This window comes from Notothenia rossii (genome assembly GCF_949606895.1).
Source record: "Notothenia rossii genome assembly, chromosome: 8".
Taxonomy (NCBI): Eukaryota; Metazoa; Chordata; class Actinopteri; order Perciformes; family Nototheniidae; genus Notothenia; species Notothenia rossii.
In genome coordinates, this window is record NC_136906.1 from 15,337,419 (window position 1) to 15,356,130 (window position 18,712).

The 18,712-nt window shown below is 40.3% G+C and overlaps 1 protein-coding gene across 1 annotated transcript; it reads right to left on the bottom strand.

Moving 5' to 3' along the window:
* Positions 1 to 485: 485 nt before the first annotated feature.
* On the bottom strand, positions 486 to 18,445 carry samd9l (sterile alpha motif domain containing 9 like). The gene is made up of 3 exons (XM_079643991.1): positions 17,927 to 18,445; positions 6,860 to 6,926; positions 486 to 6,159 (listed from the first exon to the last, which is right to left on the bottom strand). The coding sequence occupies exons 2-3, from the start codon at positions 6,861 to 6,863 to the stop codon at positions 1,556 to 1,558; spliced, it is 4,608 nt and encodes a 1,535-aa protein (XP_079500117.1). The 5' UTR covers positions 6,864 to 6,926; positions 17,927 to 18,445; the 3' UTR covers positions 486 to 1,555.
* Between the last annotated feature and the right edge of the window lie 267 nt (positions 18,446 to 18,712).

Here is an 18,712-nt window from a genome sequence, read left to right on the forward strand (position 1 = left end):
CCTTTAAACTGTGGGGTTTTCTCTGGAAGTTTTTCCTTGTACGATGCGAGGGTCTAAGGACAGAGGGTGTCGTATTGTCATACTGATATTCTGTACAAACTGTGAAGTCCACTGAGACAAATGTAACATTTGTGATATTGGGCTATATAAATAAACATTGATTGATTGATGGCCAACTAACTTTGGTTTAACCATACATAAATAATTTAACTGTTGACATTTCAGAGTTGTCATTTGTCCCTTTCTAGAGTTATTCGTATTTGTTATATTATCTCCACACTATGCAGCAGTTGCCAAAAATATTCAAGTTCTTTGACAGTGTGAAAATGAGTAGTCCAATCTCTTCATATTAAGTGTCAATTTGTGTGAATAGGGCCTTACAATTCTGTCTTATAAAGTCTGCCAGTTGGTAAATCAATATCTTGTTAAAGACTATGAGTCTGATATTTAAAGGTTGTTCAAAGATTGACTGCAAAAACAAAAAATGAAGGTTAAAACGTTTATTGTATTCAGCTAAATGTTTCGAATGTATGGAAGAACACCAATCACAACAGTCAAATATTTCTTCAGTATCATAAACCAAGCATTTAATGCAAAACACATAAACAAAAAAACATATCAATATACTGTAAGTACGGGTAGGTGCTTTAGGCTACAACGCTTTTAATACAAGAAGAAAATATAAAAATATAGGAAAACAAGTACAGGTTGTTGCCGGACTTGCTCATTTTATGGACAGGTAGGGATTTTTACACTTTAATACATGTGTTTCTGTTGCATATCAATACGAGTACACATTCTTTTCCAACTGTACATAATCCTGCCGTTCAGCCCTTAATTCATGATTTGTTAAAACACTGATACAATTCCCATTAGATACATTTAATCCCTTTCTGGGTTGTATTCTGAAAAATATAAAAGAGCGAGTATAAGCCATCATGATAAAGAAGCCAAGATGTTGAGGAAAGGTTGACACTTTGAACATCAGTTCACTTTGTTTCTGTCTAGCAGCAATAAAGTTAGCTGAATCCAGGCACACATCCTCACTTGAGATGCATTCAAAATACATCTTGATGCCAGTTGTGAATTACAGTTCTGGAACTACAAACAATCTGAAAATAATGGGATACTAGATACAGGTCTACACGGGGACCACCACAGGTTCCCATTAGTGAAGCATTGAGCTGTAGAGTAGCAAAAACAGTTTGCATTGTTATTACCCCAGGAATCCAGAGTCAATCATGGCATATTCAATGTTCATACATATGCAAAATCATTTTTATCAAATGCCACTTGAGCATATTTTGTAGTACATGTTCTCTCTCAAGTATAAGAGAGAAAAAATAATTATTAAACTTTCTTAGAAAATAAAAAAATCCATTGGTAATAATATACCTTGCCCTTTGACAGTTTAATTGTTGTCTTTGACAAATATTGCCTACTTGGCAAACTATGGTACGAGTCTTTTTGTGTTTGAATAGATAAGATACTCGGCCAAATGCTTTAGCAATATACTGTCAAGCCGTATATGACAGGATCATTGTTTATTGACAAATTATTGTTGCACAAGAATATTGCAGGCAACAGGGCCTCGGAAGGTAAACCCCAGGTAGAATGTGATGTTTTCATTACTGTGAGGCACTGAAGGAACATGAAGAGGCAGGATATGGAAATTCTTTTTCCGTGGGCCGTCGAGGTACACCACTCCATCTTCAGTCCATCCGGAAACACGTTTCATCATTGTGGCAATCTCAGGCTTTTTCCATGCTTCACCCCTGAACCACTTCATGCGTTTTTCAGACACAGAGAACAGCTTTGTGACTCTTTCAAACTTTTTCTTGTGGACAAATTTATCCAATCCATTCCCACTGCCAAGAAAAAAATGGGTGTAAAGCCTTCTCTTTCGCTGAAGAATGTCCTTCATCTTGATCCAGTACCGTTTTTCCAGGTGTTCAACAGCTGATTGAACAATCTCATATTTTGTTTCTTTCTCCACATCTGTGTCATGATCCTCTGGCCAGAACAGCAATGTAAGCCAGAACAGTGCACTTGGTAAACATTTCCTTTTATCTTTTGGAAACTGATGACAAAGTGCCTGCAGATCTTTCAGAGGAGCTACATTTTGGGTCTGCAGTGACAGGCAGTTCAGAGTGATGTGGGCCGTGATGTAATTGACAATATCCATTTGACCAAATTTGGCTTTTATTGGATTGCTGGGGTAGAGAGAAACTATTTTCTCTAGAAGAGGTACTGCCTCCCTCTGGTCAGTTAGCTTGGAGAGGACGGATGTTATGTTACCCCCACCAAGCTGATAGATGATCATGCGTTTTTGGGAAGAAGTGAGATTGGCAGGGATTGATTGCATGTGAAGTGCAATCAAATAAGCTTCACTGAAGTACTTTCCAAACTCTGAAGATTTTTTTGCCAACCATTTCAGTGGATTACTTAACATCCCCTCAGGACATTCAGGGGTTTCTTCTCCATCCAAATCTATGCCTGTCTGGAAGTAACTGAGGTCTTCTGAGATCCATTCCAAGGCATCTTGTGTTGTCTTGTGAAGTTGTTTTAAACTGACATGAAAGGGTTGCCATGCATCTTCAACTTCCTCAGGAATGTAATCTGTTAACAGGTACTTCATACACTCTGAATGGCCATTTGCTTGGTTTGAAAAAACTAGCGATGAAGAGATCAGTTTGAGCAAGCTTAATGCAACATCAACTTCAGAAAAAAACCCTGAGCTGTTATGGGTACCCTTATCAGCATCAGCTGCTTTTTCACACTCTTGAAAACACTTCACAGCCTTCAGTGCAGTCTCCACAGCATCTGCTATTTGTTCTGCTGTCTTTGGTTTATTGTCAATAGCTTTGCATTTAGCTTGGAACCATTTTTTGTACACCTGCCCCTTTGTGTCGAGTATGTAGGAGTTGTTTGGCAGCTGTTTGGCTGCTGTCTCCGCCCACTGTTTTGCATCTTCAAACTTTTCATAAGTATAATGAAGGCGAGCAAGTTGTTGTGCAAAGAATGGATCTTTATGGAAACAATTGAATGCTTCCTTGAGTAACTCAATTGCTTTGTCTGGGCTTTTCTCCTTTTCACGAACATGCTCAATCAGAGGAGCAAAAAAACTATCAGTTTTATCCCCTTTGCTTATTCTGGCTCGCCTTAAGAAAAGTGCTCTCAAAGACGACAGATATTCTTCTCTTCCAAATCTGTGCTCAAAAAGCACATTCTCATGGAGCAAATCCATTGCTAAACTGCTTTGGGTCTGTTGGTTCTCCAAAAGTTGATGGAGAATTTCCTTTGCAACCAGTGGATGAATGATTCTGATTGATTCAATGTGTGTCTTCTCATCTTTAAGATGCAAGAAGACTAGTTTAGCCTGATCACTGAGTGATTTCTCAAACTCATGCTGGCGAAACCTTTCCAAGTGAATGGTAAAGGCAAGCAAAGCTTGACAATGGGACTGAGAGATGAAGGAGTTTTGGACGTAAGTGTTCAGCAGTGCAACATAGCAAATGAGGCGTGTGACCACAGACTGGCGGTCAATGCCTTGAAGCAAATGTTCCACAAAGTGTTGAACATATTCATCACTGAATCCTTCGCTCATCAGAACAAATGTCAAGATGAATTCAGGCTCATATCGTTCTTCAAGTACCTCACGTTTTCCAGCAAACTTTCTTTTCTCTTTATCACTCAGTTTGTGGGTGACAGACACATTCTGTAATGGAGACTCCTTGCACTTAATCTCTGGATCATGGGATCGTCTGCAGCTCAACAAAATGAAACATAGAGTTTCACATTGGATTCTCTTGTTGTTGGTGGCAACTTCAAGTTCATGCCTAAGATCATCTAGATATTCTTTGTCTGAGTCTTCAATTAGAAGTAGCACAGAAAGACATTTCTGTGGATCTTTTTCTTCATATTCTCTTAGCTCAACTGCATGTTGCGCAACAATACCAGCTGCATATGAAGGCTTCACAACTGCACACCTTAGATCTTTCCTGGTGTTCCAAAGTACTTGTCTGGCCACAGTGCTTCCACCACTTCCTGGATGATGGTAGATGTTTATACTGTTCACCGCAGGCTGATCTACTTTTCGTTTCAAAGCGTCATTGAGAAGTTTGGAAACATCCTTATAAGCATCTCTTTCTATAACCTCTCCAACGTACTTCTGTTCAGCAAGCCAGAAATTCAACCACTTTACTATCCCACCACGGTAAAACTGCTCTTCAATGTTTGCTTTTTCTTCATCAATGAATTCTTTGCTTGTTTCATTGCAATGATCGACACTCAGAATCTCCAGGGAATACATCTGTTCCTCTATGAGTGTTTCAAGAAGACATGTCCCTTTAACAAAGACTGGCAAGTGTTTGCTGGTAAGTGTGTTTAAGGGTTGTATTTCCTGGAGAGTTGAGTCAATGTGACTCATCCTCATCCCGACGACACTGGAGTTGTCCACAGTTTCTGTTCCACATGACCCCTCTGCAAAGCTTTGCCACTTCTGGAAGTTTTTCTCTGATTCACAGATGCAGATGATGTCTTCATGGCCTTCCATCTTTGTGAAAAACTCATAGAAGGTGTGCAAGAGAGGTTTCTCTACTGGTGATGTGAGAAGAAAAATGACCTGGAACGTCCCTTTTGGCAAGATTTGTTTACAGATCAAAGACAAAGATTCCTGCAGGAAAGTCATTTTTGTCTTTATCCAAGTCATTTCATCACATTGAGTTTCATTTCCTTTGAAGTCGGAACGGCCGTTACAAAAGATCCAGCTAGTTTGGTCAAACAGATGCAAGTGGCTTGTGAATTCGTTGATGCTCATGTCACCAGATAACCTATAGCTCTGCAGAGAATGCATGTTTGCAGCGTGATGCTGAAGGTATTTACTGCAAAGACCTGATGTCTTTGACTCTGGGTCAAAGTCAAACACACAGAACACGTTCATGTTAAGCAGCCAATCTATGTAGCAAAGGTCATTTGGGCTTAATTTGTTTGTGACAAATATGAACCATTTTTCCTTTTCAATGAATTTCTTCCCACTGGTCATTAGCACTTTGAGTTTCCTTCCGAGATCTTGGCAGAAGCCTGGGGCGCTGAGGAACTGATTTTGTTCTGCCTCTTCTCTTTGAGCATCCCGATCTCCAAGTCGCTGATAAAAATCACTTAGGTCTTTGTCATTCACTGGCTCTGTTTTCGAACCAACCCTCCGCAGAATTACTTCTTTCTCAAATTCTACTTTGTTGGTTGACTCTTTGAAGTTTGGGAGACGGACTGCATACACCTTGCTCTTAACAATACTTATTGAAGGCACAATGTCAACTTCTACCACATACCTCTTCTCCGTACTTTTTCGATCCAAAACCTCAATGAACCTTGGTGGCCGCACACATTGGCGAACATGCTCCTTGTCACAGGAGATACTCCTCTCAATGTAGTCCAAAGCATCCACATAAATGTCTTTCTCTTGTACAGCGATACCAATTATTTCACCATGCACGTATCCTGTATCCTCCTTGCTATCCATTACGCCAAAGTGTATTGTGCCATTTGTTCTGATATTCATACAGCCAGTTCCAAATTTAAGGACCTCTTTGGCAAACTTAGCTTGTAGTCTTGTGCGATCTAATGTAGAGGCTTTAGATAAAGACTTAAACTCATGGCATGGAGATGTTAGATTAAAAGCGCCTGATTCAGGTTGCAGGACTCTGTTCTTGACATATATGAAATCAATCTCTTCTTGATCGAATGGTCTTGGTCTGCAGTCTTCCTTTGAAGTCAGGACACATTGCTCTTGAGCAGTTTGTCTCTCGACAGAGTCCTCTGTATTTCTTAGAGAAGTCTGTGCTGGATGACCTTGAACTGCTTTTTGATTAATGTTTTGCTTGTCCTCCGTGTTTTTCCCGGGGTTTGGCTTAATCTTCTCTTGAGGTTTTTGCTTTGAGTTGATGAGCTCATTTCTCTTTTGAATGATCAAATGAGCAGGCCCTAACTTCATGCCAATTTTTGTCCTCAAAAAGTCCTCATCCAGTGTAAGAAGGATTTGTCCATTTACTTCTTCCTCATAAAGCTTCTCTATGTACGGCTCCTTCACTCCAAGGGATCTAAGCCAGGTGCTTACTTCGGATTCAGTCCAATCATTGGGTGACGGCTTGAGTTCGTCAGCTGTATAGAGTGGAAAGACAGAAAAAAGTAATAGGTTTATTTATAAATAACAGAATTAGAAAGGAATATATTTCCCTTTCACACTTCAGGGATATACAGAATGCACATTTTAATTTTAATAACATGCCATTTAGCTGACACTTTTATCCAAAGGGACTTAAAAACACTTTTATACCGTAAACATACAATTTTGGGTCAAAGGTGGGGTATGTCATTTTGGAGAAACCAGATCGAGTGCGCTAGAATTTGAAAATACATAACCGGAAAAAATCTGCAACTTCCTTATAGAGCCCCTCCTCCAACACACACGAACGCGCACATGACCAATGAGGGCACGAGATACATTTGTGCACAGGTGGAAGGCTGACGGGCAGGTAGGCCATCCAGTTATTATATGTATATATATATGTTTTGTTTTTTTAAACATAGTGTTGAATGTGCTAAATGTTATGAACCAGCTACTGTAATCTGCTTATTTGTCAGTTGTTTGGCGAGTTTAATACAGTTCATCAGAGTAATACTATACTGTCAAAGCATTTCAGCTGAAAACTGCTGTTTGCTGCAACTGAACTAAGGTAAATGAGAATGACCAATGAAATTAAAACATGCCAAATATACATGAGATATAATGCAAGGTGAGTAATACATCTGGGTTTCCCACTTGACCTCTTTAATTTTATACACAATCCTTTTCACTCACCCATGATTTTCTTTCTCCTTTCTTCAGCACATTCTTACATTTTCTGTTTTCTTTTATTACCTTCCATCTGCAAAAGAAAAAAGTTTACCTAGTTACTTTCAGCACATTATCACCTTGACAAGTATGGTAAAAAGTGTTACTTTAAGTTGTCACCGTAATTAATGGTGCCTAAAAATATAAGTAAACTTAGAATCTAAGACATAAAACAATGAAAGTTCAAACATAGGGCTGCAATATTGAAATAAATACAATAAAGACTATAAATGCGGGGTAGAATGGCAAATTATTATTTTTGGGCCTGATTAGCCTTTATTGGACTTGACAGTGTTGAAAGGGGGGAGACAGAGGGGATGACATGCTTAAAAGGCCCCAACCTGGGTCCTCCACACGGGAACTGAGTCCTGATACATGAGCCGCATTCACACCGCAGGACTTTCCCTGGTACTTTGGTTCTTTAGTTCCGTTAGTACCAATAATGTCGCGTTCACACCGCCGGTGTCGGTACACGATGGTTATGGCTAGAAAGGATCGTCTTGTGTAAAACTCTCGCGAGAGTTTGGCTGAATGTCACGTGGCTGAATGTTTACGTTTGGCAGCAGCCTTTCAGTTACGATCGTTAACATCAGTGGGCAACAGCAAAGGATGATGAGAAGCTAAACTATCTATTAATTATGTCAATTACAGGGAGTGTGATTGTTGAAATAGGGTGTTAGCAGTCTTGCTGGTGTTCAAAGAAGAATGACAACACTGTAGATCACCAACACTATGGTTTATTTTTTATTCACAGGCAGGTCAACGTTGTCGGAGTAAAAGTCCCAAGATAGCTCCTGGTGCAATAAAATGTTCCCTTGCAGTGTTTTACTATTATGTCTGATGTTTCTCTATTAATATTGCTGCTGGATTAATGGGTATGTTGCATCATGTTACTGCTGTAGATGTGTTTCCGAGCCACTCCGATTACAACGAGAGTTACAACGAGAACGTGACGTCATATTTACACTAGAAGCATCCTTTCTAGCCATAACCGTACACGATCGGCTCGGGTGCATCCGTCATCCGTCATATGACGTCATATCCGGCGTCATTTTCGCGGGCTTCTCTGCGTCAACCGTCACAGTCATAGATATGGTCACAGTATCATCATTACGTTGTATGACATTGCATGTAACGATGCAAAGTCTCCGAAAACGGAGCAGTGGCTGTGATGCTAGCTTTGCGGCTAGCGGTTAGTTTTTCCCTTTAAACTGTGGGTTTTCTCTGGAAGTTTTTCCTTGTACGATGTGAGGGTCTAAGGATAGAGGGTGTTGTTTTTCTCATACTGATATTCTGAACAAACTGCTGTTGTATTAGCTGTAAAATGTCTTTACTGTAGGGTATTTTTATTATTTGTACAGCACTTTCACTCAACCAAAAATCGTTTATAAATGTGCTATAGAAATGACTGATATTCTGAACAAACTGCTGTTGTATTAGCTGTAAAATGTCTTTACTGTAGGGTATTATTATTATTATTATTTGTACAGCACTTTGGCTCAACCAAAAATCGTTTCTAAATGTGCTATAGAAATAACACTTAATTTGATTGATTTGATTTGAAAGGGTGTGGGCAAAGTCTGCCTTTGATGTTCTTCCAGAGAAGCTGTTTGATCCTGTTTTCCCTTGATCTTTACTCTTTGTAGTGTGTACACAAAACTATCCTAGAACATTATAAACATTTTAGATCTTCCACCTGCACGCCTGAGGAGGGACTAAACAGAGACATAACCTCAGTGTAGTAATAGTGTAGTGCAGAACTTCAATGATCTACCAACAAAATGGCCAAAAGATATTCTGCTCAGAGAGCCTTGGAGCTAATAATGGATGAGAGTGAGTGGAATGCATTAGAAGAACACAGTGAAGTGAAACAGGAAGACATTTCGGAAGATGAGGATAATGTGGAGGTAAACTCAGAATTTGACAGCAAATTGGAAGATGAACTTGACTCAGAGCCAGCTGCTGGAAGACCCCCACAGCCAGCCGCAAGAAGACCCCCACAGTCAGCTTCTGGAAGACCCCCAATGCCAACTGTGAGGTCTGTGGACCCTCAAAGGACTCCAAGACACAGACTACATGCAGCAACTGCAACAAGTACTCTGTGCTATACACACAAATAAGTTCTGTACATCATGTGTTTCCTAAACAGACTTGCCCATTGACTGACATGATGTTCTGCAGCGTCACTTCATCAATATATTTTTCGGATATACTGTATTTCATGAATAGTGGCTGGTAATTCTTTTTATTTGCTTTGTGTTTATATCTGTTCTATGTCATTTATATGGATGTTTCATTCTTTCTATATTTCACAGCAAAATACTTTTGGATGTGTGGTTCTTGTGTTTCAATTGCTGCTAAATTGCTTTATTTCCTTCAGGGCTTTGATTATTATATGACAGATTAAAAATAATAAACATTAATGAAAAAATGTTTCATTTACATTTGTCCTAGAAAAAGCATGAGCAAAATGTAAACCTAGTTTTTATTACAGTGTATTTTTGTTAACATAAATTACATTTGTATCCCAAAAAGCGATGGACACTTCCATTGTTAAATTTGATCTAGCAAAGGGTATTTTCAAAAACTAATCATATATTTGATTTATATTGTTGGGGAATGAGTTAAAGACAATATATATTGTAAGTCGCTTTTTAGATAAAAGCGTCCGTTACATGCAATGTCATACAACGTAATGATGATACTGTGACGGTTGACGCAGAGAAGCCCGCGAAAATGACGCCGGATATGACGACATATGACGGATGCGACGGATATGCACCCGAGCCGATCGTGTACCCGAGCCGATCGTGTACTGACACCGGGACTACTCAGTGCCGGGAACTCTTTTGGCCATTTTCAGTCCCTGCTAGAGAGGTGGTACGAACCCGGTGATAAAAGAGTGCCAATTTCTATTCTATTTCTATTGGCTGGGCGAATTGCAAACCACGCCCCGTTAGACTCTGAAATTGTTTTGTTAGGCAGCCATTTTTTTCCTCGCTACAAAACCACATCCACACCTGAGTGAGTAGTTTTTTGTACTTTAAAGCAGTTATGACCACACGTACTACAACACCGGAGCGGTGGAATGATGAGGAAGTGTCGGCGCTTCTGGCAATTTACTCTGAGGACGGGATGCAGCAGCTTCTACAGAAAGCAGTTCCCAACTCCAAATGTTTTGAGCGATGTTCGCAAAAGCTACTTGAGCGGCGTGATGCTGTTATTGTTATGTCTTGACTGTGCAATAAAACAAACAAACTGGCTAAGCTTTATTTATTGTGTCCCACCCCAAATTTGCAGAATAGAAGAATGTGAGAGCAGACAGGTGTTGGTGGTTGAATTTGTCTACAATGTTGCAACCTTGTGCAGCAATGGCAGGGGCGGAAACACAAGTCTTACACACATAAACACAAGTAATTTATCATGTCATTTTTTTTAGATAAATAAGGGAAAAACCCCAAACAACGGTTAATGTCCTTTTCCAAAATCAGCCTGAGGGGGTAATATATATACTAAATACATAAAGATAAAGTCCATTGTTATAATGGGGTATTTTATTTGTAAATTACCCTTATAACCCAGCCTCATGGTGCACATGATTCTTTGCTTGGACATTTTGTTGTATTTTAGGAAGATATGAACTTCATCTTGGTGAAGTTGATGCTGAATTCACTATTTAGTAGATAATCATGTGACACTTTATCTTTGCACTACGGTCTGTCTGCTGAGCCTACCCATTATATATATATATATATATATATATATATATATATATATATATATATATATATATATATATATACCCCCTCCCCCGTGTATATATATCATGTATACCCCCTCCCCCGTGTATATATATCATGTATACCCACTCCCCCGTGTAGTTCTTCTTCTCTCATTTTTTTTGTGCTCGCCGTGAAGTGGTTTTGCGGCCTGCCAGTAAACCCAGAGAAGAAGAAGACGAAGTGACGTCAGCGTAATCTTTCCTCAGGGAAAGTACTGCGGTGTGAATGCGATTGGCACTAGCCCCAAGGCGGATTCAGTGCCGTGGTACTTTAGTGCAGGCACTAAAGTACGGCAAGTCCTGCGGTGTGAAAGCGGCTATTGACCACCAGCTCTACCAGGGGAGCTATACAGCGGCCCACAAATGATTATTGGTTAATGAATGTAAACATGAATTTATAAAAAAAGTATATATATATAGTTAAATATAAGTTAGTATATAAGTTGGACGGTACAGAGAAAGGGGTGCAGGAGCATGTTGGGGAGAGGGAAAGGAGAAACTATTATTTCCCCTGCTTAGGTTTGGAGAGATGAAAAACTTTCCCTGCTAGTGCGATTGATTTTAAATGTCAATAATGATTTGTCAGTCTACGAAACAGTACTACACTTTTTGACAACATGTATGTAATCAGGTTGCAGATTCTGACTTGAAGCTTGAGCTGTTAGGCCCGTTAGGCCCAAAAGACATCCAAGCCACTTCCACTATGCTGACCGCTTGACAGTCACATTCCTCACCGAGAGCTGCAGCAAAAGGAATGTCTAACGCAGCACAAAGCTCCTGTCGCCAGGGCCGTGGGAAGTAGGGGTGCTGAGGGTGCTGCAGCACCCCCTGATGGAGGACAGGGAATCTGCACGTCCACAAGATTAAATGGAAATATAATACAAAAAAACGAATTTTCAGCCCTGATGTAACAACATTCATAATTAAGTAAAGATAACACCCTTTTCACCCCGGTTACAGTTTCCATTTGCCCTGTACGATGAAAGTGGGGGATGTTGGCTTATCAGGCGCCCGCAGCTCACACACAGGACAGATATCAGCTGTCTGGACAGGACTGATAGCCAGACAGACTGAGAGGCTCAGTGAGGTAAAGGACTGAGTGTTTAGATAGTTCACTTTAGTCTAAGTTATCTCAGAGGGTCTCAAACGGTTTGTTAACAATTTATGTAAACAAATATTTCCAAGGCAACCTTTATAATTATTGGGATAAATAAAAACAGGTTTGAAATCATTCCAGTGCATACTATGACCAGGGGTCGGCAACCTTTTTGATATGAAGTGCCATTTAAAAAAAAGATTGTTATCAGCATGCCAACGATCGAGAATTATCAACGGGGGGGGGGTTGAGGAGCTTGACGCTCGTCAACTATCAGCAGGAGGGCGGGGGGAGCCTCGCTGCGGGGAAGCAGTGTGTGGACCTGTCAACGCAACTTACTTACTTACTTAATAGTTGGTTTAAACGGCATAATAATAAGGACGATCGTCCATTCTGTGATTCTCCAGAGCACACATGCTATGATATTAGGGTCATGCAGAGTGAGATGAGATTGCTGTCCCTTTAAGAGAGAGAGAAAGAGGGGTGTGGCTTGTGCAAGTGTGTTTGTGGATGGTAGAGCGACAGTGAGGGAACGTGTGTATGTTTCCGGAAGTGAAACGAGGAAGCAGAAAAACAGAGGTCTGTGATGTATTTTGTGAAACAGAAGAACAGCTAAATAAATGCAACGGCCTCCCAAGAAGAGCTCGCCTCTCTCCAGTCATTTAAGCTAAAGTGGGTTATTGAACCTGAAGCTTGTTGCTTCTGCCCTCCTCGACTACGGTCTGGGAGCCGACAGGAAAGTTCAACATACAGATGGCCAGTCCGCCCCTTTGTAGCATATTATTTTGATGAGAGATGAGCAGAACGCCACTGGGCTTTCAACTAAATACACAGCCACGCAAAAACTGCGGCATTTGTACAGCTCCTTATGGGTACTGCAATTAATGAAGTGCTTTCCTCCGTGGTGAAACGATCAGCACTGCACCACGGAGGAAAGCGGCAGAAAGTCACCTGGAGATGAAGAGAGCGGGGCTGCGTTGCGTGCATGGCTTCCTTCTGCAGGTAACGGGGAGACGTGCTCTGGCGGGGGTCTCGTTCATGATCCGAAAATACAATTTAAATATGTTGCACTCTTATTCCACTTATTCCTAGTGTGCCACTGGTAACGGTGCAGCGTGCCAATGCTGGCACGCGTGCCAGGGGTTGCCGACCCCTGCTATAGACCCTCCAGAAAAACGCGATTCTGCGATCGCAGAATTTACCGCATAATCAGCAAAATGGCGCAGATTTTTAAAAGGCCGCATATTTATCAAAAGGCCGCATAATCCCCGCATTTTTCCACACAAAATTCAGAAAAAAATGTTTTAACTCATCATCACAGAATGTAAACAACACTGTATAGAGTGAACGTGTGGAGCTCACACGATAGAGAAAACACCAAGATGAAAAAATCTAATCCATCTCATTTACCGACGAACATTTCTACTAAAGACCGGGCAAAAAGTGGGGGGAAAACTATTCTGCACCCCGTGCAACTGTGTGTTGGAGCATAAGAGAAAATCGACAGTGACGACCCACTTTGATTCATTCAAACATTCGCTGCTTTCTGCTGCTGCGGACAAGAAAGCCAAACAACTCACGTTCACCGAGGGCATCAACCTCCAAAACCCTTTCGAGGGCTACAAGAAACGAAGTGAGTAGCTTACAAGATTGAAGCTGGTCAGATAACGAACGAGTAAATGAAAACAGAATGAGGCGGAGAAGTGTGTGTGTGTGTGAGATTAAAATAGCCCAATTGCTTTTACAATAAATAAACATTGAATGTGTTTAATTGAATAGTAAAGGGGTTTAACGTTAGTGGCAGGTTGTGTGTGAGAGAGAATAAATAAGACAGCCCAATATTTAAAAAAATTGTTATTCTTTTTCCCCGCATATTTAGCATATTTCGCAACTTTCCGCATATTTCGCAACTTCCCGCAATTTCACCGCATAAAATCACATAAAAACCCTGCATGTTTAATCGCATAATCAAGGATTTTAGCCCGCATAATCAAGGAATTTAGCCCGCATAATCAAGGATTTTTGCCCGTGTTTTTCTGGAGGGTCTAATACTATAGGACAGTAAACCAGAAATATTGTTTAAATCTGGAGAGATTAAAGAATATGCATAAATAAATAAATGTTAACTGGTAAAATAAGAAATAAATGAACAACAAAAATAAAATAAGTTACATTTACTTGTTATTGGCTATGTTAGGTTATTGGTTATGTCCACATAATTATTTGATTATTAAAATGTAAACCGATCTTTTCGATATGGGTGTTTAGAGTTGTACCCCTTAGATCTAGTCTCTGGCAATTCAGCTCAAAGTGCACCAGATTGAAGCATTTTACTTTATAATGTTGAAAAAAAATCTTCCCCCCTGACCCCCCTAGAGGATGTGATCCCCACAGCACCCCCCATTTGAAACATGTTCCCACGGCTATGCCTGTCGCTCATGACGAGGACCAAAGACGAGAGAACGCATTCTCTGAAAGGGCTGGGTCGGTCTGTGCGGTGCTCTTTTGGGACAATCGTGTAAACATACATTACTTAATTGAACTATACTGCTGTTAAAGCTGTCTGTCGTGATTACAGCAAAAACAATGAGCTTCTTTAGTTTATTCAATAAAAAAAGTAGTGAGATGGTCACAACCAAGTGTTTGTGCAGAGTGTTGGTGTGTGTAAACCACACAGGGTTTGTAGTTCACTTCTACCAACACGTTCTCACTCCCAACCTGTCACATGTTGACGGTCGGTCAGGGCCCCTCCCCGTCACTCTATCACGGACAGGGTACCCCTTGAGAGTCAGTTTTCAACGGGCAGGGCGTCCCATAGACCTTCATAGACCTCCCATAGCGTTGATAATAGACGTCATGAGAACGCTCCCCGATGGTCGGTTGTTATTGTCAATATTAATATAATAATTATTTATTTTTCATAGTCACACTCGATTTCGCCAATTTCCTTTTTGCCCCAGCTGGTTGACACCTCTTTTAGCAGAAACAAAGGCTACATTAATGTATTAAATCGATGTTAATCCATTTGTGTGGTTCTGTGCCAGGCAACGCAATAATTTACAAACTCTTCAACTACAACCCTAATAATATTTTAAAACATTTTAGAAGGCCTCACAAAATACTTTCATAAATTAAAATGTAAATGTGAAGGGATGTGTGTAATGTGGTGATTGACATTATTCACCCACGGATCTATGGGTTGGGGTATTGTTCCGCACGGACATTTTAGTGTACCGGACTTCCTGTTGATGTGGTCTTAAAAAAAAAGCTTTGGGGGTATAAATATTAAGCCTGACAAAGTACTAATATATATTGCTTTCCTGCAATGTTAACTACTGTATGTTTAAGCACTTATTTTAACTGATATTATACATATGTATTATACTCTTATGAGATGTATGTAGATAGTATAAGAAATGTGCAGAATACGACAGTTTAATGGTGGAGGTATAGACAAATTGATAGATGTCTTGTAATGCACTGTTGAGGAACCTGCGACCCAAGTTTTTCATCTCCGACCTTGTCAGGTATTGAACATTCAATAAATAAAGAAAACAGAATTATTATATATAAAACACAGAATTTGTGTGATTATACAAAATGATTTACAAATAAACACCACTGCATATTTACAACTGTTACACATGCTGATGTAACGCAAATGTTTCCAACTCTGGATCAATAAAGTATATCTTATCTTAAGATGATCGACGGGTACTGCGATGTTTGCAAAATTTGCCTCTGAACCTTGACAAGTGCATGTTTCAGTCTTATCAATTCACAACAGGAGGGGTCACAGACATAAGACCAGCTGTTAAATAAAGCTCTTCTGAGCTTAGCTGTCATGTGGGTATATATTAATGCTGCCCATTATGGGCACAAGCAATTTTCAGCCATTTTGAGTGTTTCCTATCCCCTAAACCTGCATGAATGTACACAGTTTAATACTGGCAACTTCTCATTTTGGGAAATATGAAAACGTCGTTTAAAACTACAATTCCCAGTAGAGACGTGCCATAGAGCATGTTGCAAAACACACAATAGCCAGCATGTGTAGTTCTGGGGACGGGGTGGGAGAGGGGGGGACGGGGTGGACCCATTCAAATCCAGTTTTGGACAGTCTGCCGTGGTTCCATCCCATTTCAAAGTGTTGTTCGACGCTCGGAGTAACCCTCGGCGCACACTCAAACATCCAATCACAGATCTTGAGGACTGTCACGGGGTTTGTCGGTTTGTCAAGCGAAGCGGAGAGAATACTTACTTCCGGGTGTAAAATTCTCTAAAGTAACTACTATGAGCTGCTCCGACCCTCGGTCCTGACGGACTCCAACTTGTGTTTATTAGTCAAACTAATAAATAAACACAAGAATAATTATGTGTTATTGTTGAGTAAATAACAGTGTGTGGTTTAGAAAATAATACAAAATTAGAAGGAAAAACCGATGAAACAATACAGATTTCAGTATTCTGAGGCCCTACTCTCCCCATAACTGACGGCAACAAAAGTCCTACATTATTCAATTAAAATAAAGAAGTAAAAACAATAAGTGTGGCTTGATATTGAGTAAGAAAAAGGTTGATAAACGCTGTGAGAATGGATCTGCGGAGAGCATTTAGCCGCGATCCCAACTCGTCTATTACCAACGTTCAGGGAGCTCTATGCAAGTCAATAGCCGCGTTCACACCGGAGTACTTTTCCCACTTTAGTTCCGATATAGTTCGGAAATGCCGCGTTCACACCAAAAAGAGCCGGAACTAAAATTAGTTCATGAGAACCTTTTTACCCCCTTCTCTCATGCGGCTCTCTTGTGAGAAAAGAGCTATATTTCTGATTGGCTGGGTGGATTGCAAACCACGCCCCGTAAAACTAAAAAAAAGTGTTGTGAAGCCACCATTTTATTATCCTTGCATTAGCATTATTAGCATTAGCCCAGCGCAGAAACGCAGACAGACAAATGTATGGCAACACAAAATAAAATATGGGAGCGGTGGAGATGAGGAGGGGAGGAGGTGTCGGCGTTCTGGCGATTTATTTTCTGGCTTCACAAACGTTTATGGGAGTTTGACGGGGCGTGGTTTGCATTCCACCCAGCCAATCAGACACAGGAACCTTTTTCTCACACGAAAGTCCCTGCTCTCTCTAGCAGGGACTGAAAAGGGGGTAAAAAAAAGGTTCTTACGAACTAATTGTAGTTCCGGCTCTTTTTGGTGTGAATGCGACAAATGGGACGCCCTGGCCGTTGAAAACTAATTCTCAAGGGGTACCCTGTCCGTAATAGAGTGATGGGGAGGGGCCCTAACCGACCGTCAACATGTGACGGGTAGGGAGTGAGAACATGTTCTCTACACGTCATAAAACTTCAACTTCCATGACTTCACCTTCACTCTTCCTTTCCCAAAAGCTTCTTTCTACATTCAACAACCTCTGTTTTTTCTTCACGCACTTTTCCTAGCAGAGATCTCACAGTTTCACTAGTAAGAATCCTCCCATCCCCCAACATACATGCACACAGACACGCACGCATAGAACGTACATCCATCACTATGATTTCAAGATAACAGAACATTGCCAGGGTTCGCCTTGAGTGGAAAACCATGAGGCACTTTTCCTTCATTTGCAAACCCCTGAGCTGGCGAGGCGTTCCTGAAGGTTTTATGCCGGCAGTTGTACTCCAAGACTGCAGAGAAACTTGGCCTTAACATGCTCAGGAATTATGACTTTAGCAGAGCCTGTGAGTAGAACTAGTGAGTCCTTTAATTAGTAGTTAAATTATGCATTTGACTGATTCTAAAAACAAAACAACAAAAATAACACTTTTTTGCACTGAGATACACTAGTTTAGTGGGTCGGATGTTGACCAGCACATTGACAGATAGAAACGTTTGATTAACCTGTAATATAATATATTATAGAATAATACCAAAAAAGTAAATAAAAACCCTATTTTAAATGTTATATATGACATGCAAGTTGGTCACCTGGGACAAGAGAAAAATGCCATTTTAGGGAATGTTCGAGAGCTATTTCATATTTTAAATAATATTTTGAAACCAGTTTTTCTACAACTTTATATACATTTTGTCTCAAGACACATTTAATACAAGTGCATGTTTTAGCTTTTTCAATTCTGGATTGATCCTGGTGCATTGTTCTTACCTCGGATGAATAGCCCACTGAAAAGCAATCGGCCGCTGTACTAGCTTCTCATCTGGATTTTCTTCGGGAAAAAAACCTTCAGTGAAAAATGTTCAGACGATGTTAGACGTTAAAGGCAGGACTGATAACTCTTCACTTCGCTCTATTTATATTCTACTGGGCTGCACCCACTGCGCCTGCGCAGATCGCCAAGTTTCGTTTTTCACGAAATGAGAAAATACCAGACTGCTTATGGGACAAACACACACCCTGTCCATTAGATACCACCATACAGTCAGACAAATAAAGATGAACCCAACATTTGCGCATATAATGTAGAGCTGTAACATTTCCCCTGCTGCTACAGGCAACAAACGCAAAACTATGTTTAATATTTGTATTCTGATCAAAATCCTCACATTCAAAGTTTGTAAAGTTAACACTAACCCCATAATGTTAATAGTATATTTAAAAGTATTGTTTTGCACTTCTTAATGAGGGGAGTAAACGGGGAACTCATTTTAAAATGACTATAAGCTAGTTCCGTTCCCTTTAAAGCAGTATTTATTTTAAATTGGTCAACTTTTTTACGAAAAGTTTAATGTAGTTCTATGAAAGTGGTAAGAATTATATTTTCCCAGGTACCAGGCCTGATGAGTCTTGCAGCAGATTTTGCGCATTATGTATTTGAAGATAATTAATGCATCCAAATCAGATGAAAAAGAAGGCGGGATCACCTGTTTGACGTGAGCACTGCCGTATTGTTAAACTATGTTGAGCCACACCCCAGCATTAAACGTGGTATAT